Source organism: Struthio camelus, chromosome 10 (assembly GCF_040807025.1).
Source record: "Struthio camelus isolate bStrCam1 chromosome 10, bStrCam1.hap1, whole genome shotgun sequence".
Classification (NCBI taxonomy): Eukaryota; Metazoa; Chordata; class Aves; order Struthioniformes; family Struthionidae; genus Struthio; species Struthio camelus.
In genome coordinates, this window is record NC_090951.1 from 16,527,373 (window position 1) to 16,545,912 (window position 18,540).

The 18,540-nt window shown below is 45.6% G+C and overlaps 1 protein-coding gene across 5 annotated transcripts in view; it reads right to left on the reverse strand.

Annotated features, from left to right (window-relative positions):
• Positions 1 to 6,465: 6,465 nt before the first annotated feature.
• The window catches only part of ZNF423 (zinc finger protein 423), a 221,110-nt gene continuing 209,035 nt past the window's right edge, over positions 6,466 to 18,540 (reverse strand). For all 5 annotated transcript variants that reach the window (XM_068955862.1, XM_068955863.1, XM_068955866.1 and 2 more), the window contains one exon: positions 6,466 to 7,096. In XM_068955862.1, the coding sequence (XP_068811963.1) occupies positions 7,067 to 7,096 (30 nt within the window). In that variant the 3' untranslated portion in view covers positions 6,466 to 7,066. The remainder of the gene's footprint in view (positions 7,097 to 18,540) is intronic.

The window sequence follows — 18,540 nt, forward strand, 5'->3', positions numbered from 1 at the left end:
ACACACTTGCAGCGCAACATGAAAAAAAAATGCAACTTTCTGGCTGCCCCCAGAAAGCAAAAAAGGTCAGTGTACTCCTTGGTGTATCATAGCAATAATTGGAATTACCCTACAACACAGAGATGGAGGACAAGGATGGCATTGGGTCTGATATGCATTTTATGTTCTTTTTGGTGCTAATCCCCTCAGAAAGAGGCAGGTAGTTATTTAGCATTCCTGTTTCCTAACATAAGCACATCTAATCCACCAAGCAAAGTAAAGGTTGCCTCACCTATCGAGTGGGGTGCCAAGTATCTCAGCTTCCACTTTTCTTACATCTTTTCTTCAAATAATCATTTTGCAGCCAGTTTAATCTTAAAAAACATAAGAAATGCAGAACTTCCTATTCCTTTTCTACCCCTGCCTACCCTCAAACAACTATTTTTATTCCACTCAAAAACACGCACGTTCTTCTGCATCAAAGACTTACTCACACCACACAGTTGCTCTATGAACATTGACTGGACTGTAAATCCAGTCACCCACAGCTGTTGGGGGCAGCAAGGGGAGGAAGGTTTAAGGGAGAGAAACATAAGAAAGGAAAAAGATAAATGAGAGAGAGGTCTGGATTTTAAAAAAGTAAATTGACTAGCCAGGTAGCAGATAAGAACTACATACAATAACAGGCTATCACCAAAACTCCAGGTTTATCTAGTAATAGGAACAGTCTGTACAAACCTACAGCAGTCAGGAAATCATGTATATGTCCATTCTCAGCAGAGACCCTCCAGTACGCTGTTTTGCAGTGGCACTGTGGTTATACCTAGGCCTCAGTGCTGAAACCTAAGCACAAGACAGAGGAACTCCTTTAAACTGCATCTGCTGTTGGCATTTTCACAGACATTATCAGGCCAATTAGGGAGAGAGAAGCAAAACTAATCAAGCTCACGTGCTCCATCTACTAGTCCTGTCACAGGTGCAATCAGGTATTGCCCACCTCCCTCTTTCACCCTTGCCATTTATTTTTCCACTGTCTGTACATCAGACTTCGTTTTGCTTTAAGTCAAGACCTCATCTTCCAGCTTTGACTATTTTATCATTAGGGATAAGCAATGAAATATAATGTACTGCATAACTATTAGGGATTATGTAACATTTGATCAAGTCTTAAGGCACAAGAGCCCTCATGCAGGAGGTTTCCAGGTCCTACTTTGGGAAAGACTCTGTCCTTCTGCATTAGCAACCCAAATTGTTTCTGCTGCATGACGCTAATGGAAGCTATTGACCATTTTTTTAGCAGTATTACAAAAGCATTAGTTGAATGCATTTGCGCACTTCTTTAACCCTCCTGCTATGGCAGGCTGGCACTGAGAAACTCTGTGAATAAGCCAGAAAATGTACAGTAGAAGCTCTGTATTTTGCAAATGCCACATATATTTTATAGCTTTCATCCATAGAAGCCAATTTCTTGAGGAACAGTGCCTATAAATTCCAACTGCAAGAAGATGCACTTATTTACTGCATTGCTTACAGCTAGGGAAAAAAAATTCTTTCTCTTTCTGTCCCCCCTTTCAAATTAAAGGCTGGGTAAAGAAAAAACTCGCACCTCAGGGATATGGTTTAGGTGCTCTGAGTTTGGAGGGCTTGTTCGCTCTTTCATTTACTGCGAGGGAAGGATCGCTCTGGGGCCCAGGTACCTCTAACAGGCAGGTAAATCTAAAGACATAGATAAAAATATTTTGTAAAATTCATAACAAGAATTGAGTTGACATACCAAAATTTGAGGGATAAAGGTTTTTACAAATGGCACTGCCCCTTTTAGCTGTGTTTCTCACATAAGAAAAGTCCCTCAAATCATTAGCTCTGTAGTCCATTCTTCCCAAAGTTATGGCCTGTGTTGGATATGGCTTGAAACACCAATTTATATTTGGGAACATCAGGAAAAGTGAAGTTTAGGAAATCAAGCTCTTGTATTCTCTCACGATTCGGAAACAGATTTGGGTTGTCTTGCTTCCTGTTATGGCCTTATGGAGCAGATTAAGTTCACTGTACTTTACATATGGACAAAGTAGTAAAGAAGAGATATGAGTAAAAGCACGGACAAAGTAGTAAAAAATAGATATTAGTAAAAACAATGAAAACATTTTCCTGACCTGTCCTTGCCTGCGGTCTCCACGCTCCGGCCCCTCTCAGCAGTGCGCCTGCAGAGCCCGCCTGGCTGCCCCGCGAGCCAGCCCCGCTCACCGGACTAGCAAACACTCAGCCGCTTCGCGAAAAAACATAAATAAATTACCAGAAAAAGCCCCAAACAGATGAAGAAAGCAGCACAATTTGGGTGCACTGGCAGCTCCACACACCGGCCAGGGCTGACAGGGCTGCCTAGCACCTCAAGATGGCGGCGCGGGGCAGGGCAAGGCCGGCACCTTGAAATGGCGGCGCGGGGCAGGGCGAGGCCGGCGCCTCGAAATGGCGGCGCGGGGCAGGGCGAGGCCGGCGCCTCGAAATGGCGGCGCGGGGCAGGGCGAGGCCGGCGCCTCAAGATGGCGGCGCGGGGCAGGGCGAGGCCAGCACCTTGAAATGGCGGCGAGGGTGGTATGGGGGCCTCGGGCAGCCTCTCGCCCCCAGCCCCCTGCGGATGCCCAGCCTGGTTCTGGCCTGCCACAGGGCTGGACGATGGGCCGGGACCTGCTCACGTTTTGGAGGCAAAGGTGGCCGCCGCCCCCTCCTCTGTGGCACTCCCCACAGGATATCTGCAAAACGTTCAGCCTTTTGCCTCGGAAATGGCCGCTGCACGAGAGCCAGCCACGACAGGCATGTGGCCGCTGGGCAAAGATGGGGAGATAAGCCGTGGCTGCCGTTTGCAAAAAAGGATCTCTGAGTCACGGGGCTGACAGCAGTCATGTGGAGACGAATTAAACTAAAGAACAAACAATTTCACAGGAGGCAAAAAACGGAGAGAAAGAGGCAAAGCAATCAGGAAGATGTCGCGTTCCCGTCAGCTCTGCGACCGTTGTCTCCCCAGGGCACGGGTTTGGCCGAAGCAGCCAAGATGTAGGACCTGCCTTCCCCCCACCTTGAAATCCTGGCCGCGTTACGGGCAGGGATGAAATCTCCCTCCCCTTCACCGGGTCCAGAATGGCACACGCAGGAGCTGTGCTGCAACTGGGGAAAGAGCAGACTGCGAAAGCAAGCTTTCTTCTCTCGGAAACGAAGGGAACCGCATCCGCGGAGCGTGCAGAGGTCGCTCTCCCAGAAGGAAAATCCCTTGCACCTGCTGGGTCCCGCTCCCATTTCCTGCCGCATTTCCGACCAGCTCCCAGCGCGCTGCGTGGGGCTGGGGACAGAGGGGCCGCGGGGCAGGTCACCTTCTCCCCGGCTCGTCCTTCCCCCTCACATTCGCTCGGAGCAGTTGCTCAGCAGAGCCGCCTTTCCCAGCCCACTCATACATCAGTACTGGACAAAACCTTTAGATATTGAAGCATCTATACAACTTTTCTCTACACTTTTAAGACTTACCTTTGTCGTTTCCAAGACTATAATGGCCCTAAACTCCACTCACACGATAAAGTGACTTTGCCAGCGCGCCCATCTGCAGCAACACCCTCAGCAGTGCTGGTCTCCACTTAACCTGCGAATTGTCCGGGCCGCTGGGGCTGCGAGGGGGCTATTCCAGCCCACCCGCACCACCACCCAGGGAAACGGTTAGCCACGCCGGCAGCTGGGGCGTTACAGGCACCACTGAAACTCGCTCCGTCCCGTCTTCCGCACGGTGTAGCAGTTCTTGACCGCATACCTTTCGTAGCAGTTCTTGACCGCTAAGAACAAGGGGAAGAAACCTCAAAAACGTACCAGAAGCTGGGATGTTATCTTTCTCCACCAGCACAGTTAGGCCCTGTTTTCCCTAGGAGTCTTTAACAGCATCTATATACTACGCTGGCGAAGCACTTTCTGGTGTGGTGGCAGTGATGCCAGCAAAGCTGTGTTTGTTGGGGGACAGAGAGGCTCTGCCCCCATCCCAGGTGATGGTCACGCGGGAGCTGACAGATGCAGGCCCTGCGTCATGCCGCCCCAAACCCCAGCAGGGTGCAGCCTGCCTAGGGAAGCTTACGCCTTGCAAAAAACGGTCAGACGACAGCACCGAACACGGGCAGAGGCTGAGGACCAGCGTTTCTGGGGGCTGAGGTGTCTGGCTCGTTGCGGATGCAGGAGAGCTCCACGGAGAGAGCGGAAGCTCCTATGTGGGAAGGGAAGGGGAAAGAAGCCAGTCGAGGTGGAGTAGGGCCACAACACTCACGCTTGAGGCGTGGGGATCTCCTGCCTTTTAAAGCCAGGGTAGAAAATAAACGAATCCTCTTGCCGACCCTTGCCCTTCTCCTGCTTGCAGGGAGGTGCAGAGCACAGCTTCGAGGCTGGCCTGCTCGGCCTGGCCAGCCCTGCACCCAGCTCCGCACCCACGTCTCCAGTTCAGCTGGAGGACGTTACGCGGCTCAGAATAGGATCCCCTCACGAGGAGCTCCCCAGCTCCGCACAACGAACGCACGTTGGGCTTTAACTAGTCAGCAGGGAAATGCTGAGGCTGCTAGGGCAGCATTCAGACTTGCATGGCAACGTCACTTTTCTCTTGGGATTAACAACGGAGAACCTTCTCCTGAAGATGCAAATCTACCTCTGCCTTTTCATTTCTGAAGGAATGACCAGAAGTGACTAAGCATCATTCCAAACATGGCATTGGGTGAAGAGCCTCCCTTTTACGTGTCTCCGTTGTGAGAACCTCTGCCCCGGAACTTGCTTTGCGTTTAGTGAGAGGGACAGGTGGCGCACGAGCTGTCACCAGAGCAGCTGGTGTACGTTCCCAGCTAGCTCTTCGCACAAGAACTTGTCTATGAGCCTGTACTCCACGGGACTTTTCCATATGACATCTTAAAATGTTGCTCTGTGAATTAGCAGCATGCATATATTATGAATAATGAACTGGTGATTTCATTAGTTAGTTTTTCAGCACATAAGCATCTGTGGAGCGGCTTATGGAGAATAATCCGGTAGAAAGCTACACTCGATTTTTAGAAATGGATCATTTTAGTACAATGATTCTGTTGCATAAACAGTGAAGTAAGAATTATCTAGATAAAAACAGAACTGTTCTGTTTGAAATTAAGAAACGTCATTCCTTGTTTTTTACCAATATTAGGGTTCATAAGTTTTATTACAAAAACAAAATTTTGAGCCTAAACTCTCTACCCAAGTCCATGCAATGCTATTGCAGCAGAATGCAGAATTAAATACTTCATTTGCCCCAAAAAGGGACATTATCTCTTTTTTTTTTGAGAAAGCTGAAACTTTTCCCCAAGATAGTTGCTGTGAATTTGCACCTGCGCTGGTGCTTGCTAGTACAGGGATGATGCTAGCACTGGTCATGCGCAATAACCCCCTGCCACACACACACACGATTGATGTCTCACTGTCTTCAAGAGCTATGGGCATGCAACACAACTATCAACATCAGTAGCAATCTAAATGTTGAAAATATAGTCTGCAGTATCAATACGCTATGCCTCTGTGCTAAATAAACTAACTTGGGCATTGACTACATCTCCTTGAAAATACTTTTCTACAAAATATCACAGACATCCTTCCAGCCCAGAAACAGTACAACGGCAGCTAGTTGTGCTCTAGCTTGGTGTAGAGATTTTGAAAGGCCCCGTTTACTACAATCCTGCAAAGTGTTGTGCGCCGTGGGAACGGTAACCACATCTGTGCAGCCATCACAATTGCTGAACATCTTTCAAGAAGATTATGATTCATGCAAGTAGGAGACACCATGAGAACTGTTCCTCACTAAACTTTCCAAAGGTGTTCCTGGTCCTTAAAATGACTATTTCCTCTGACTTGGGATATAACTTACCCCATTACCAGATGGGATGTTAAAAAAAAAAAAACAACACACCTACTAATTAGCTATAGTAGGCTGTATCATGGCAGGTTCAAGTGTCAGAAGAATGGCAGGTACATAGAGATACTACACCTGTCGGCCTAGAAGTCTATGTGATTAAAATATACAGTCTCCTATCAAGGTCCAAGAGGCCTGATCCAATACTTGCACATGTATACAATCCAGCAAGCTAATTATTTTGTATTGAAACAAAGAAGCACAGAGAAAAAGTCAAGCCAGCTGCAAAGCAAGTCCTCTCCATTCTAGTTGGCTTCAGCAAAGGTTAAGAGTACTCATAAACCTGCAACTCCTTTTTGAGCCCAGATTCATAATACATGTTCTTAACTCATCTTATTTGAACACAAGAGCCTGGAAGGAGCATCAGGACAGAGCACAATGCCAAACACAAGAATGTGGCGCTCTCTTTCTCCAGGTCTTCATTCCATGGGGGCAGACTGCTCTCTGCCTTTGGGTTAGCCATTACTTTACACAGCTCACACCCATGAGCCAGCAGTGGTGATACAGTGTGTATTGACAGACAAACTCTGACACTAAGCTCATGTATTCCCTTTATTGAACTGTACTAGTTATTGCAATCAGATTAAGTCACATTTATAAAGCAGACCATCCAGTTGCACTGAAACCGATTATATTCATTACATAGTTTTAATCACTGTCCGGTGAACTGGCAAATCCAATCAAAGCATTAGTCTTTAATTAAAAAATTAAAAAGAAATATTCAGACAATAGCCAAGCAATCACATCACAATGCACAGTTACCTAAAATTGCAATTAAAAAGCAGTAAACAAAAGAAAAATCACACCTAATCTTTAACTATCAATATAATACAAGAAGCAACAAAGGGCAACAGCATCAAAGCAGATTTATCTAACACTATAAATTCAGTCAGAAGCAGAAGCTCTAAAGTACACTAGCTGAAGCAGGACAATAAAAAATACTGAGCATGGAATACTTTTAATCTCTTCCATTAATATTCATTTCCAGCTGCTTATAATAGCAGCGCCTCATGGCCAAATCATTAGAGTTTTACATCTGGGTTGCAAATGACACTTTGATTGGATGTAATGTTCAAATGGTCCTCCCCACTGTGCCACCGTCAAGTCTTCTGCAGAGAGGTGTCCTGTAGTGCCAGTGGCTCACTGTGCGTGCTGGCTCAATGTGTGGTTCTGGAAAGACGAAAAAAGGAGACATGCATGAGGGGCAGAATAATAGAAAGCATGCCCATACCCTCCTACTCAGTACCATTTATGCAGAGCTCGACATAAAAGCTTCTCAATTATTACAAAACAAAATGCAATAAAGAAAAAGTACTCATAAGTAACAGCTGCCAATATGACACATTTGCTTTGTTCTGATAGATCCGTTAATGCTGGCATGAACTTAGAAAAAAATGTCTACAAGCCAAGTACAGCCATAAGAGGTTTTTTTTTTTTCCCCCCTTTCAATATATATAAAGAAAGTGGTAACACTTCATGGGCAAAATCTGCCTTTAGGGATTCCCTTAACTGTAACAATTAAAAAAAAAATCTGAATCGCTGTGGGAATCCTTGCCATATATTACTCTTTTATTCTCACTAGTAACTGGTGCAAGCACTGGCAGAAAGAGACACCAGATTGTGACACATACTTCTCAGTCCAAGAAATACTTCAGCAATAACAGCTGAACCACCAGTTCAGGCAACAGGGTAATATACCCAGCAGAAAAAAAAAGATGAACATGTAACCCAGAAATTAAATCTCTTTAAAGAACAGACTTTGCTCTATGCACTTCTTTAACTAGTTTAGAGTCTTTTTTTTTTTTTTTTTTCCTTTTTTTTCTGGTAGATTTGTAATAGCCTCATGTCATCACAGTGTTTCAGATAACAGGATGTTGACCTGTCTTGCTGTTTTGTGCAGGAGCCAATAAATTGTGAAGCAATCTTGGAGCCATATTTCCAGAGCAGCACCAAGTCACCTACATTTTGTGTGCAGACTGAAACCCCAGGCCTAAGTAAAAGCACAGCTTTATTTGAGGGACTATTCAGCTATCTGAGCAACTAGAGATTTGCTTCGACATGAGCTTTTGTTGGGCTTGGTCCCCAGCATTCCCAAACATAAAAATTCATTTGCATCATTTTAAGCCCATGTGATTTTACTTGTCTCCATCTGCCTAATAACAGAGGCCAGGCAAGTCCACCAGCTTGAAAAATAAGTTTTTAAACTCCAAATGAATTTAGAAACCAATTATTTATTTACGATGACAATGCTTTAAAATAAAATAAGATACTTTAACTTTTCATAAATCATCTGGTCCTTCTACATTATCCACAGTTACATCTCAATCGGGGAAAAAAATGATCCTCCACTTTATCCAGAGACAACATCTGCCTAATGAAAACCGTCTGTGGAAAGAGCTAAAGGGCGGCCGGCAAAGCGCGGGCCCAGCAAGCAGGCAGCAGTGACCCCATTTGCAGTTTGGAGGATTTCTGGACTGTGCACTCTCAAAAACTGACCACCAGGTGTCAGAAGTGCTGTTGAGTTCCTAAATCATGTCAAAAGTTGTCTGCGACACTGTGGCAGGCAGGCTGCAAGGAAACTCTGCACAATGATGGTCAGGCTTTAATGCAACAAAAGGTTAAAGCAAAAGCTTAAGCATTATAGCTGGAGCACACCTAGCACCATCCCTTGTAAGTTAAAAGACTGAATGAAATAGCAAAATAACTGTACCTTGCTTAGCATAACACTAGCTCTCTGAATACAACCCCAGTAAGCGAAGTGAAATATTTCAGAATCATAACCAAAAGGGCTGGAAAGCTTATCAAAGGTGAAGGGCTATGCTCCAAGAATGGCAAGGGAAGTGATAGCTGAAACCACAACTGAACATGATCAGACGTAAAATCCAAAGACTCTTTACTTTGTTTTAGGTGGAAATGCTACAGGCCTTAAGGAGGAATGCCCTTTGCAGTGCTGAGTGTTACTCTTAAATCAAGTACCAAAGTTACGTAAGAGAACGAATGGAGCTGCATGAACATAATGGCAATGCTGACAAGGAGCTTGCCCATTAAACCTGCCTGGAAAAGCATTAAGAGTAACATATGCCGAAGAAGACACATTCCACTTTGCGCTCACACACACTCCTGAGCATTTTAACAATGGTCATTTTCAGCGCACTTCATTACAATTCTATTTTTAGGTCATCCTGAATATCAATAAAAAAAAAATACGAAAGGTTTACCATCTTCAAATGGAAAGAAGGGCTATTCACAGCAGACAAATCCATACTTATTTAGGCAGTGTCATTTAAAAGATAATGCACAATCAGCACTAGATGCATGACACAGTCTACAGTCAGGCAACATGATTTCAAACTTGTGTGGCTTCTGCATTGATTACACCAGGCAGGTCAATAAAGGAATGGTATGTGGCTCTAAATCTGATAATGAAGCTTCCATTGTGAGCCCTCCCTCCTCAAACATAGGTTAATAATATGTTCTGAATGCTCCTAATACAACAAATACAATGTTTTTGTGAACAGAGTTTACACAAAGAAGCAAACAGATCATCATACTCAAATCCTGCAGCTATTCACAGCTGAGTCAGGTAGGAGCTGAAAAACTAAACATACTATAGAGCTATCAGTTAAAAAGATAAAATATACATTTTTCATATGCAAATGTTGATTTAATGTTAATATCTTGGGAACGTACCATTTATTCCCTTTGCATACATTACTGGCAATCAATGTGCCGACTAGTCCCTGGACCAAGCAGTTAATATAAAAGAGCCGCATTTTAAAAGGGATCTTCGAAACGTACTTGTAACGTCTATAGACACAGGAGTCCGTGAGCACCGACTCCTCCATCCGCCGGTCAGCGAACAGACACTGCTCGAGCTACATGCACAAATGCCTAAGTCCTGCATGCCATGTGCTGGTGACCACTAGCCACCAAATTTCTGCACATGCAAAGAGCTCCATAAAATTCCTGATGTGTATTCAGGAGACTTATAGAAGCCTGTCCATATCCTCTGCGACCAGGGTAGATCTCGCACCTGCTCGGGTGCACTTTAGCCCACACAAACACACCTTCCAACACAAGTCTGGCAACCTCAGTCTCTCCCTTGCCTACTAACCCCCACATCATATCTTCTTGCTTCTACTCCCACCTGGCCTGTGAGTACGGGGCATTATTAGAATTGTGCTTTGCAGATGTCAGAAGCATCCGAGAAGTTCAACGCATACACAGCTTACCTCCGTGCTACCACGAACCACCCCGGGCTGGCAGAACGTAGCCAGAAAACGGAATAAACATTTGGAAATGTGCAACACTACAGCAACGCTCCTACCCTATAGCCTTTTGTGGACTAATTCGGAACCTTCCCATACCTTTCCAGTAGTAGGGCTGGGCTAGCAGGAAACAGCTTTGAAGTGATTTTTCAACTCTGCAAGTTATAATTAAGATGAAAAACATACAGTGGTGTTCTCAAAGGAAAATACAGCAGCCACAAAAAAGAAGCATCTCCAGGCATGCCTATGTGTGTATTTGCACATGCCTACCTGCACGCAGGCACATCTATACATATGTGTTTGGGGGCCAGCAGGAGGCAGGACATAATTTGGAAACTGAACATTAAAAATGGTCCTTCACAGCTCCTGTTAGGTTCCCTGGTTTATGCTCAGCTCACAGCTGATACCCCACAGAATACATCATTCTGAGACATTATTGCATCTGGAAAACTCTACAGTGGCACTAAGTCACCTGTCAAGATCAAGTAAGTCACAGCTTATTTATAGGGCAAGGTTGGAATTTTTTTTTTTTCTTTTCTTAATAATCATGCAAAATGGATAGCAATTCTGTTAGCCATGTCAGTGGGAAAAATGCAAGTACCCTGAGCCCCAGGGCTGTCTCAGTGTTTAAGTGGAATTTTCTACTCGCTGCACAATCCCCAAATGAACCATTTGCGGAAGTATCTGTGACCGAGGAACTGGGCGACAGGCTTTGTAGGAAATAAAAAGATTTCAAAGAATGGTTGATTATTCTCTGTGTATATACTGATCGCTCTCCACTTCGTCCCTGGGGACACCCCCTGCCTGCCCTCTGGATGTGGATCAAGCCAGTCTTGCAGGACACCTACAATGAATATTTCTGTGTTTTTTCTACATGCGCTATTATGAAAACACTGGCACGACAATCTCCATTTTCAGAGCACTATGTCAAGAAGGAAGGCATCAGGCTTGAAAGATGATCACTTACAGCAGTTAAAAGAACTCTTACAAGCTATATAAAGATTGAGAGAAAAAGCACACACAGAAAAGCAGCACATGATGGAGCAGAGCTCCAAGCCAGGCAGTCAAGCTGGGAGGCTCCCACACTGCAACAACATTCACTGCCAACAAGTCACAGGTGTACTACATAGGAGCAGGTGAAAAAAATAAAATGCAACTGTGAGGGGTGTGATAATGGTTTGAGGCCATAATACATCCAGTCGATAGCGCCATTGTGCATCTGTTAGGTATTGAGGTATTTTGTACCAGTCATTTTGTAGGTATACTGTCTATGCACATGAGCATATACACCTCAAAGACCATATGTTATACAGGGGTTAAGAAATGGCACAACAAGGCTGGTGACACCTGCCGTCCTCTAGTGAAATTTCTGAGCCTTCTACAGTTTTATATATGGATTGGGACTCTGATTAAAGGTTATAAAGGCTCCCTCTCTCTCATTCCAAATCCCATTAAAATGAACAGGAACCATTCCTCAAATCATTTCAAGAGGAATTATGCAGATAATAGATTCATGTGACAAACAGCCAACGTGAAACTTAACTGGTGATTAGCCCATGGGGTGACCCGTGACTATGAGCACGTCTACGTATCGGGGAGTGTACGTGCGCAGTGTTTGGCTGCCCACACATCGCTTCCCCAGCGTCAGCCCGCTCAGCCCCCGTTGCTCCGGGCTGGGCATACGGGGGGAGGGGGGCTCGAGCCACCAACAACAACCCAGGCGGGAAATGTGGACTCCAGTGGCGATGCGTGAACACAACTGCATGATCTTGTGATGCTGGAAGGCAATTCCTATTAATCACTGCATTTTTCCCAACATGCAGGTTCCTCCAGACCCAGGTGACAGCCCGGGAGCCTCTCCCCTGCCCTTGTCCCCCTCCCCGGGCAGGCTTTCCTCTGCCTTTCCAGCAGCAAAAATGCTCCCAGCACTTGCAGTCTGCAAGCCCAGGGGTCAATGTCCTGGCTGGGACCTCCTTTGGGGTTTGCTCTCCTCCTCCCCATTTTCTCTCCTTTGTCCCTTACGGATTGAGCTGAGAGAAAGCAGAGAAGCAATCCCTCCTCTTAATGTCAATGCATTCAGCTTGCAAGACACAAGCTAATCCTCAAATTCAGCTGTTGACTCGAGGCAAAGGTTCAAGTGTCACATTTGAACACTTAAAAAGCAGATCAAACACAAATTCCAAATTGCTACAAACAGAAGTTAGAATGTCTAAATATTTGCAAAATACCATCTGCAACACTCTTTTTTCAAACTATTTTTTGCACCATTTGAATTTAAAATGGTCCAAAAATCTCTCAGCCATTATCCTTCATTATATGTTCATGAGCACACGCATGTATGTGCACAGTTACTATTTTCATCTAACAGCAATCCACAAAGATCAAAACCTTTATGCCTTGACTTTATAAAGAGATTACTTTAGTCAGAGGACACAAGACGACCCTTGCTTTAGCCACTGAAGATTATGCTCTCTCTGGAAAGCTGTGAGCCTTAAATTGGTGCTGCTTTAATCCTAAACTGGAGAGGCATTCAAGGGATGCCACGACCCAGAAGAGCAAAAGGAAAAAAAGCCAAATAGAAAAAAAAAAATAGCACTCTCCAGGAAAGAAAAAAGAGAGAGAGACAGAGCGACAGTGATAGAGAAAAGGAGAGCAAACTCACAGCAGAGGATAAACTGTTTATTTTTAATTTTTTGGTTGTTACGTTCCATTTGCCATCACACACACTAAAGAAAAATCACCTTTGCACCCCCTTGCAGTTTGTGTGTGCTTATTTTTAGAACTGTTTGACAATTATCCAAGGGTCTAAGACTAACAGATGGCCTGTCTTAAAGCCTCATATGTTCACTAGTTTGCACTTCTGACAAACAGTAAATGTACTCAAGAGTGCGCCATAAACAGGGCTGAATGAATACTCGCGACACAATTTAGTTAATACACTTCATTAAAACTGATAGTGGTAACCAATGTTTCCCATACAACCAGGTGTTAATTCCCCTTCCAGTTGTTTCAGGTAACTCTTACCCAGTGACATTTATCTGTTTAGATCCTAGTTTTTCAGGAAATACAGTGTTATTTCTTTCCTTTCCCCTGATATTTCACCCACTACATAAAATGCTTGTACCAAGTGAACTCCAAGTTATCACGGCACTCAATAAAAAAAAAATTTGTCAGGCAAGACAGGTTCACATGTCCTTTTTTTATTTGAAGAATCCCTTGAAATTGAGGTAGAGGCAAACGAAAGGTGGCACATCCTCTGTGAAGGGAAAAGCCTGCCCGCGTTACTGCTTCCTTCACATCTCTGAAAATCAGATAACTTGCCGTACGTCCGTCAGTCTCAGCATTAGCACGCTGCAGATGGCACTTGAGCAAATGCAGTTAGGAAGCTGTCCTTTACAAGTTACTGAACCAAAACAACCATCACTTCAAGTGCCTAAGAAAATACATCTGGAGGATTGGCGTCAGCGGAAAAGCAGAGCTGGCTACTTCAAATGAAAATACCTGTGTCTTAGTTACTCTGCTGCTTTCACACACTCAGGTACTCGGGGGCCAAACAGGCCCTTCCCTTGCACGGGGCCACAGAGCCGCCGACCTGTGCCAGGCCGCGGCTGGCCGTGGGCCGCGGCGCGGCCGGCACTCGCGCGCGCGGCAGGCAGCGGGAGCGGAGCCGTCGGCCTCGCGTCGCTGCACGCCGCCGCTCCGGAGCGGGCGCCGGCGGCTCCGGAGCCGGGCCTTTTGTCTGAAGTCCATGGGAAGACTCAGAAGCCACAACATATTTACAGAGGAAAAAAACCTGTGCTCAATACATGACCGACTAAACGCCGTCTGCTTTTTTTTATAAATCTTTTTCTGCTGCTTGCACTGTTCTATATTGAAGCGTAGCTGCCGGGCATTGTTCTTCAACACCCAAACACACACACACACGCACAGGCGCGCGCGCGCACAGGCGCAGGCACAGGCGGATGCCCCCCGCCCCGGCCTGCCTTTGTTCTGCGCGCGCCGGGTCGCCGCACTCGCCTTCCGCCTCGGAGGGCTGAACGAGGCTTTTGCTCAATTTCATCTCTACCCTTAGGCTGCCTTCGTTAATTTTAACACATCCTCAAATTTTGATAGGCATTTCTATGTTATTCTGGGTTTGAAAAAACTACCTCTTTTTAAACAAATACCTCTCTTACAGTTATTCTTCTCAACGCCAGCATTTCCTTGCAATAGCTAAGGATTTTTCAGATGATTTATGAATTTAATTTCTCTTCTAATTCAGGTTGTTTAGTCCTAATCAGACGTTGACAACGCACATAACATGTTTTGCCCTCTCCACTTGAGAGTAATAATTCTGTATCATCATCGTTCCAGACCTGCCGTCTACTCGTTTTCTTCTCTAAAAACTCAGACTAAAACAAGGTGAATCTATTGCCGGTGAACACCAAATGCTAGTTTAAGCCTGGCAGAGCCTCTCATATTCTATTAAATATTTCACTGAAAAGTCTATACGCTTCTTCCAAAAACACTGGGTAAAATGCTGAAGTACAAAAGCAAACTAAAGCCTTTGGGAAAATTTCCTTACCACGGTGCTTTGGAAATAAAAACCACTGGAGATTACATTATTAAGAGATAACCAGCATTTTCTGTTAGAGAAACTAGCCGTAAACACGCTATGATTCACTCAGGCACCCAATGAAACAAGGGAGCTAATAATACCTGTCTCGAGGGACTGCATGCTCCTGAGAATTTTACTCAGAAATGCAAATTGATCAGCATCCTTGTGACTTGTAGTCTACAGTATGTCATGCACGAGATCAAAATAAACCCAGCGAAGAACCTTACGCTTCTTAACTGTAAAGGGAGGGGTACAAATTTAATTACTATTGTCAGAAGCGCAAGAAAACAGAACATTTTTAGAATTCCTACACTCCTCCTCCCCCCCGCCCCCAGCGTTTCCATCTGGCCGAACCCGGGCAATTTGGTGTAGCCAAAGCGCAGGAAGGGGCATGCCCAGCCCCAGCGCCGTCCACGCGACTTGGTCCTTCGCCCACAGCGGGGAGGGCCTGGGGGCTCCTGGGCAGCGGCTGCGGCCGGGGCTCCCGGCGGCAGCAGCACCCCGCGCGGCGGCTCCAGCGCTCTGCCTGCAGCGGTACGCACCCCGCGCCTGCTTGCTCGGGGTTTCAATCTCTGCAGCAAACCTCCAGAACTACCCTAACGAACACAAATGCCTCAGCTCAAACCTATCCTGAGATATAAGCCACATACTAATCCAAGAAAATATCTACTGTGCACATATATACCACTTTCCTTTTGCTACACCAAAGATTTCAGTGCTGGTCCCAACGCTGATCTATTTTTATCCATTTACCGGCCCTACTCAGGGAAGCAAAGTGTTTCAAAATCATTTGCAAGGGGAAAACCATTTTCCAGGAATCCCTATTAGCAATTCCTCTCAAAAATGTGTCACTCTGCATCATAGCTTTGTTGATTTATTTGAAGCCTATCTGAAGTGCATCTCGTTAATCCTTCCTTGATCTAAGGTAAAGCACATTGCAGAAGCCCGTTAATTGTCGCTTTCTTTGAGGGCTGGCAGCATCGCTAGGGCCCCCTTTGTGGCTCTTCTATAAACGCTACATAACTTCTCTGCACCCCAACACTCTTTTCACTCAAAAATATTTAGAGCAAAAGAGAATTGCTTTACATAGCACCTTCACCAATCAAAACAAACAGGCAAAAAGCTTCCCTGAAGGACCATTTCCATGGGAATAAAAACCAACAAAAAAATTCAAAGTTGAACCTAAAACTGTCTCCTTAACCTGCCCTGCTGTTCTTGGGTACAGCAAAACATTGAACAGCATTTGATTTTTTGCAGCTTTTTTTTTTTTTTAGCAACAGTTTAGTATTGCTGATGTTAAGGACCAAGTATAGAACAGACTTAGCCTTAATTGTGAATTTTAATGCAGGCATTAGCTGGGGCACATCTCCCCGTCTCCACTTGGGCAACATTCTCCAGCAACAATGATGGGACTTTCATCCAAATAAAGTTCACTGGACCAAATAAGCAAGGGCAAGCAGGCTGACTTCAAATGAGCTGAGCCTACCGCATCTAGACTACACATTAGTACAATTCTTTTATCCGTAACGTTTTTATAAAGCAGCTACTGAAGTAAAACTCCCTCTAATGGAATACTGGTATGAGAAACTGTGTTGCCCTATGTTATGAATACATTTCTCTTATCCCGGCCACGTGGAACGCACTTACTGTGCTGATAAAATGACTGGTCAGTGACCTGTTGCCTTGGACATAATGGCTGTTATTGCTGGTTTCTAATTTCAAAAGGGGTATAAAAATCCTCCAGTACAAGTCTCTCGGCTATAATAGCAAGGCCACTGTTTATAAAAGTACTTTACATGCCTCCCCATTAGTGTCCACGCCACCAGCAGAGCAGAAATCTGCAGACATAATTGTGATCAGCACACTGCCCACCTGGCTTGAGGAATTAACCCCAAAGGAGCTATTTAGTGTGAAAAAGTCAAGTGTGGTTTGTTCCCATAAATAAAAGTGAGGCCAAAATATCACCAAGATGAAGCTGTCTCCTCAAAGATGTCACAAGACAAAATAGGGAGGCCATATCGCTGTGGTGGCATGTGTGCGCAGCAACTGTAACTGTTAGAAAATGGGATTTTCTAGCCAGCGCTATTCTGTTACAACGGTGTCACTGGTTTTAGGAAAATCTGACTTCTAAGCAGAAAACCGCATTTTAAACTATCACGATTTCATACAAAAGACTACAAGCATGTCCGAGCACCAAGGAGTTCACATTTTTCAAAAGTCAATGCACTGTGCAACCCCCCTCCCCAGGCTAAGGTGATGCCCTGCCGGCAGGCATGCTGCGCAGCAGGGGCAAACGGGGGGCTCTCCTTCCGCTCAGCCCGGGCAGCGCTCGGGCCGTTCTGCGCCGCGCCAAGTCTGAGCAACGCGGCCCGGCGGAGGCGCCCAGCGCGGAGAGGACCGCGGGCGCCGGTACCGCCTTCCCAGGAGCCGGTACAGAGGATGCACGAGATGCTCTGCAGAAAACCAATCAGCTCTGGCACAGCTGAGTTTATAAGCTCATATTGGAGCTGCTGAGGCTGGGCTGGCTCACGCAGAGCATTGGGGAGCACCTCCCGGAGCTCCAGGGCTCGAACCTGGCCTCGCCCAGCACAAGCCAGGCCTGCCAGGTGCTCCAGCAGCTCTGCGAAAAGCCAGGAAGGACTGCAGCTGAGCTGGGGTGAAAAAGCCTGGCTGACCTAAGCTGACCCCGTGCAAAGACAGGAGTTGTCTCTACCCTGAACTCCTCAGCGTGTGCTACGCTATCCGTATTATCTACGTTCTTCCAATAGAGCCCCGTTGCTCTCACTCTGGAAGGCAGTTTAGTATATTGCAAGATATTCTATTAATATGAAACCTGTGAAGACAAAATAGAGCATTGGCAATCAGTCCATTAGCATTTACCACCAAAGTCAAGGTCACTGCACGTATGCACTCAGCCTGTCCATGAAACATTCCTGTGCCATTTTTTGTTTAACGTAAGCTGACACCGCAGAATAGGCATAATCCTGAAATCAACCGTTTTCTACGTTATTTTACCTTCTTCCTTTCCCTTCAGGTCAAAGCTTGACATAAAACTTTTGATTCTCAGAATGTGATGGCAAATCAGAGTACTAATTGCACAAACATTAGTATACGTTTAAACACACTTCTTTGAAAGCAACTTCAGAACGAACGAGCGAAACCAGGCTATTCCAGGCTGCTGCGTCTCTGCATCCGCATCTCAGCTCCCAGAAAGTAGGCTCGGCCAAAAATACTGACACAGCCTTCACTACAAAAGCACTGAGATGCAGGCAATGATGGGTCCTACATATGAGTCCGGGAGTAGCCAGGCAAGTTACCAACTTTTTAACCCCTCCTCTTTCTTTTGTTCTTACCAGGTCCCACTTTTTCCTGATTACTGCTCACACTTGCTCCGGATATCTGACCTCGCAGAGCAACGGGAACGGGGAAGTCTGTGAAGAATTAGCAAGAATCTCTTCCTGCTCTTTAAAACCACGCAGGGAAAACAGGCTCTGAGCAAGGTGCTACCAGGCAGGACACACCGCCCTCATCTTGGTCTAGCGTCTAGGGGTGAAACCCTGCTCCCATTGCCTTTCGCTGATGAAGGAGAGAAATCCTAGAATTAAAACCTGAACCTCTAACTCAGCAAATCAGATGCACATCCAAGGCACTTTACATTTCTTCATGAAATTATTTTTCAAATTCCTTCTGGTGGTAAAAGCGATGGAGGCTTCACCAGCACCACAGCAGTAGGAAATGGCAGCAGGATT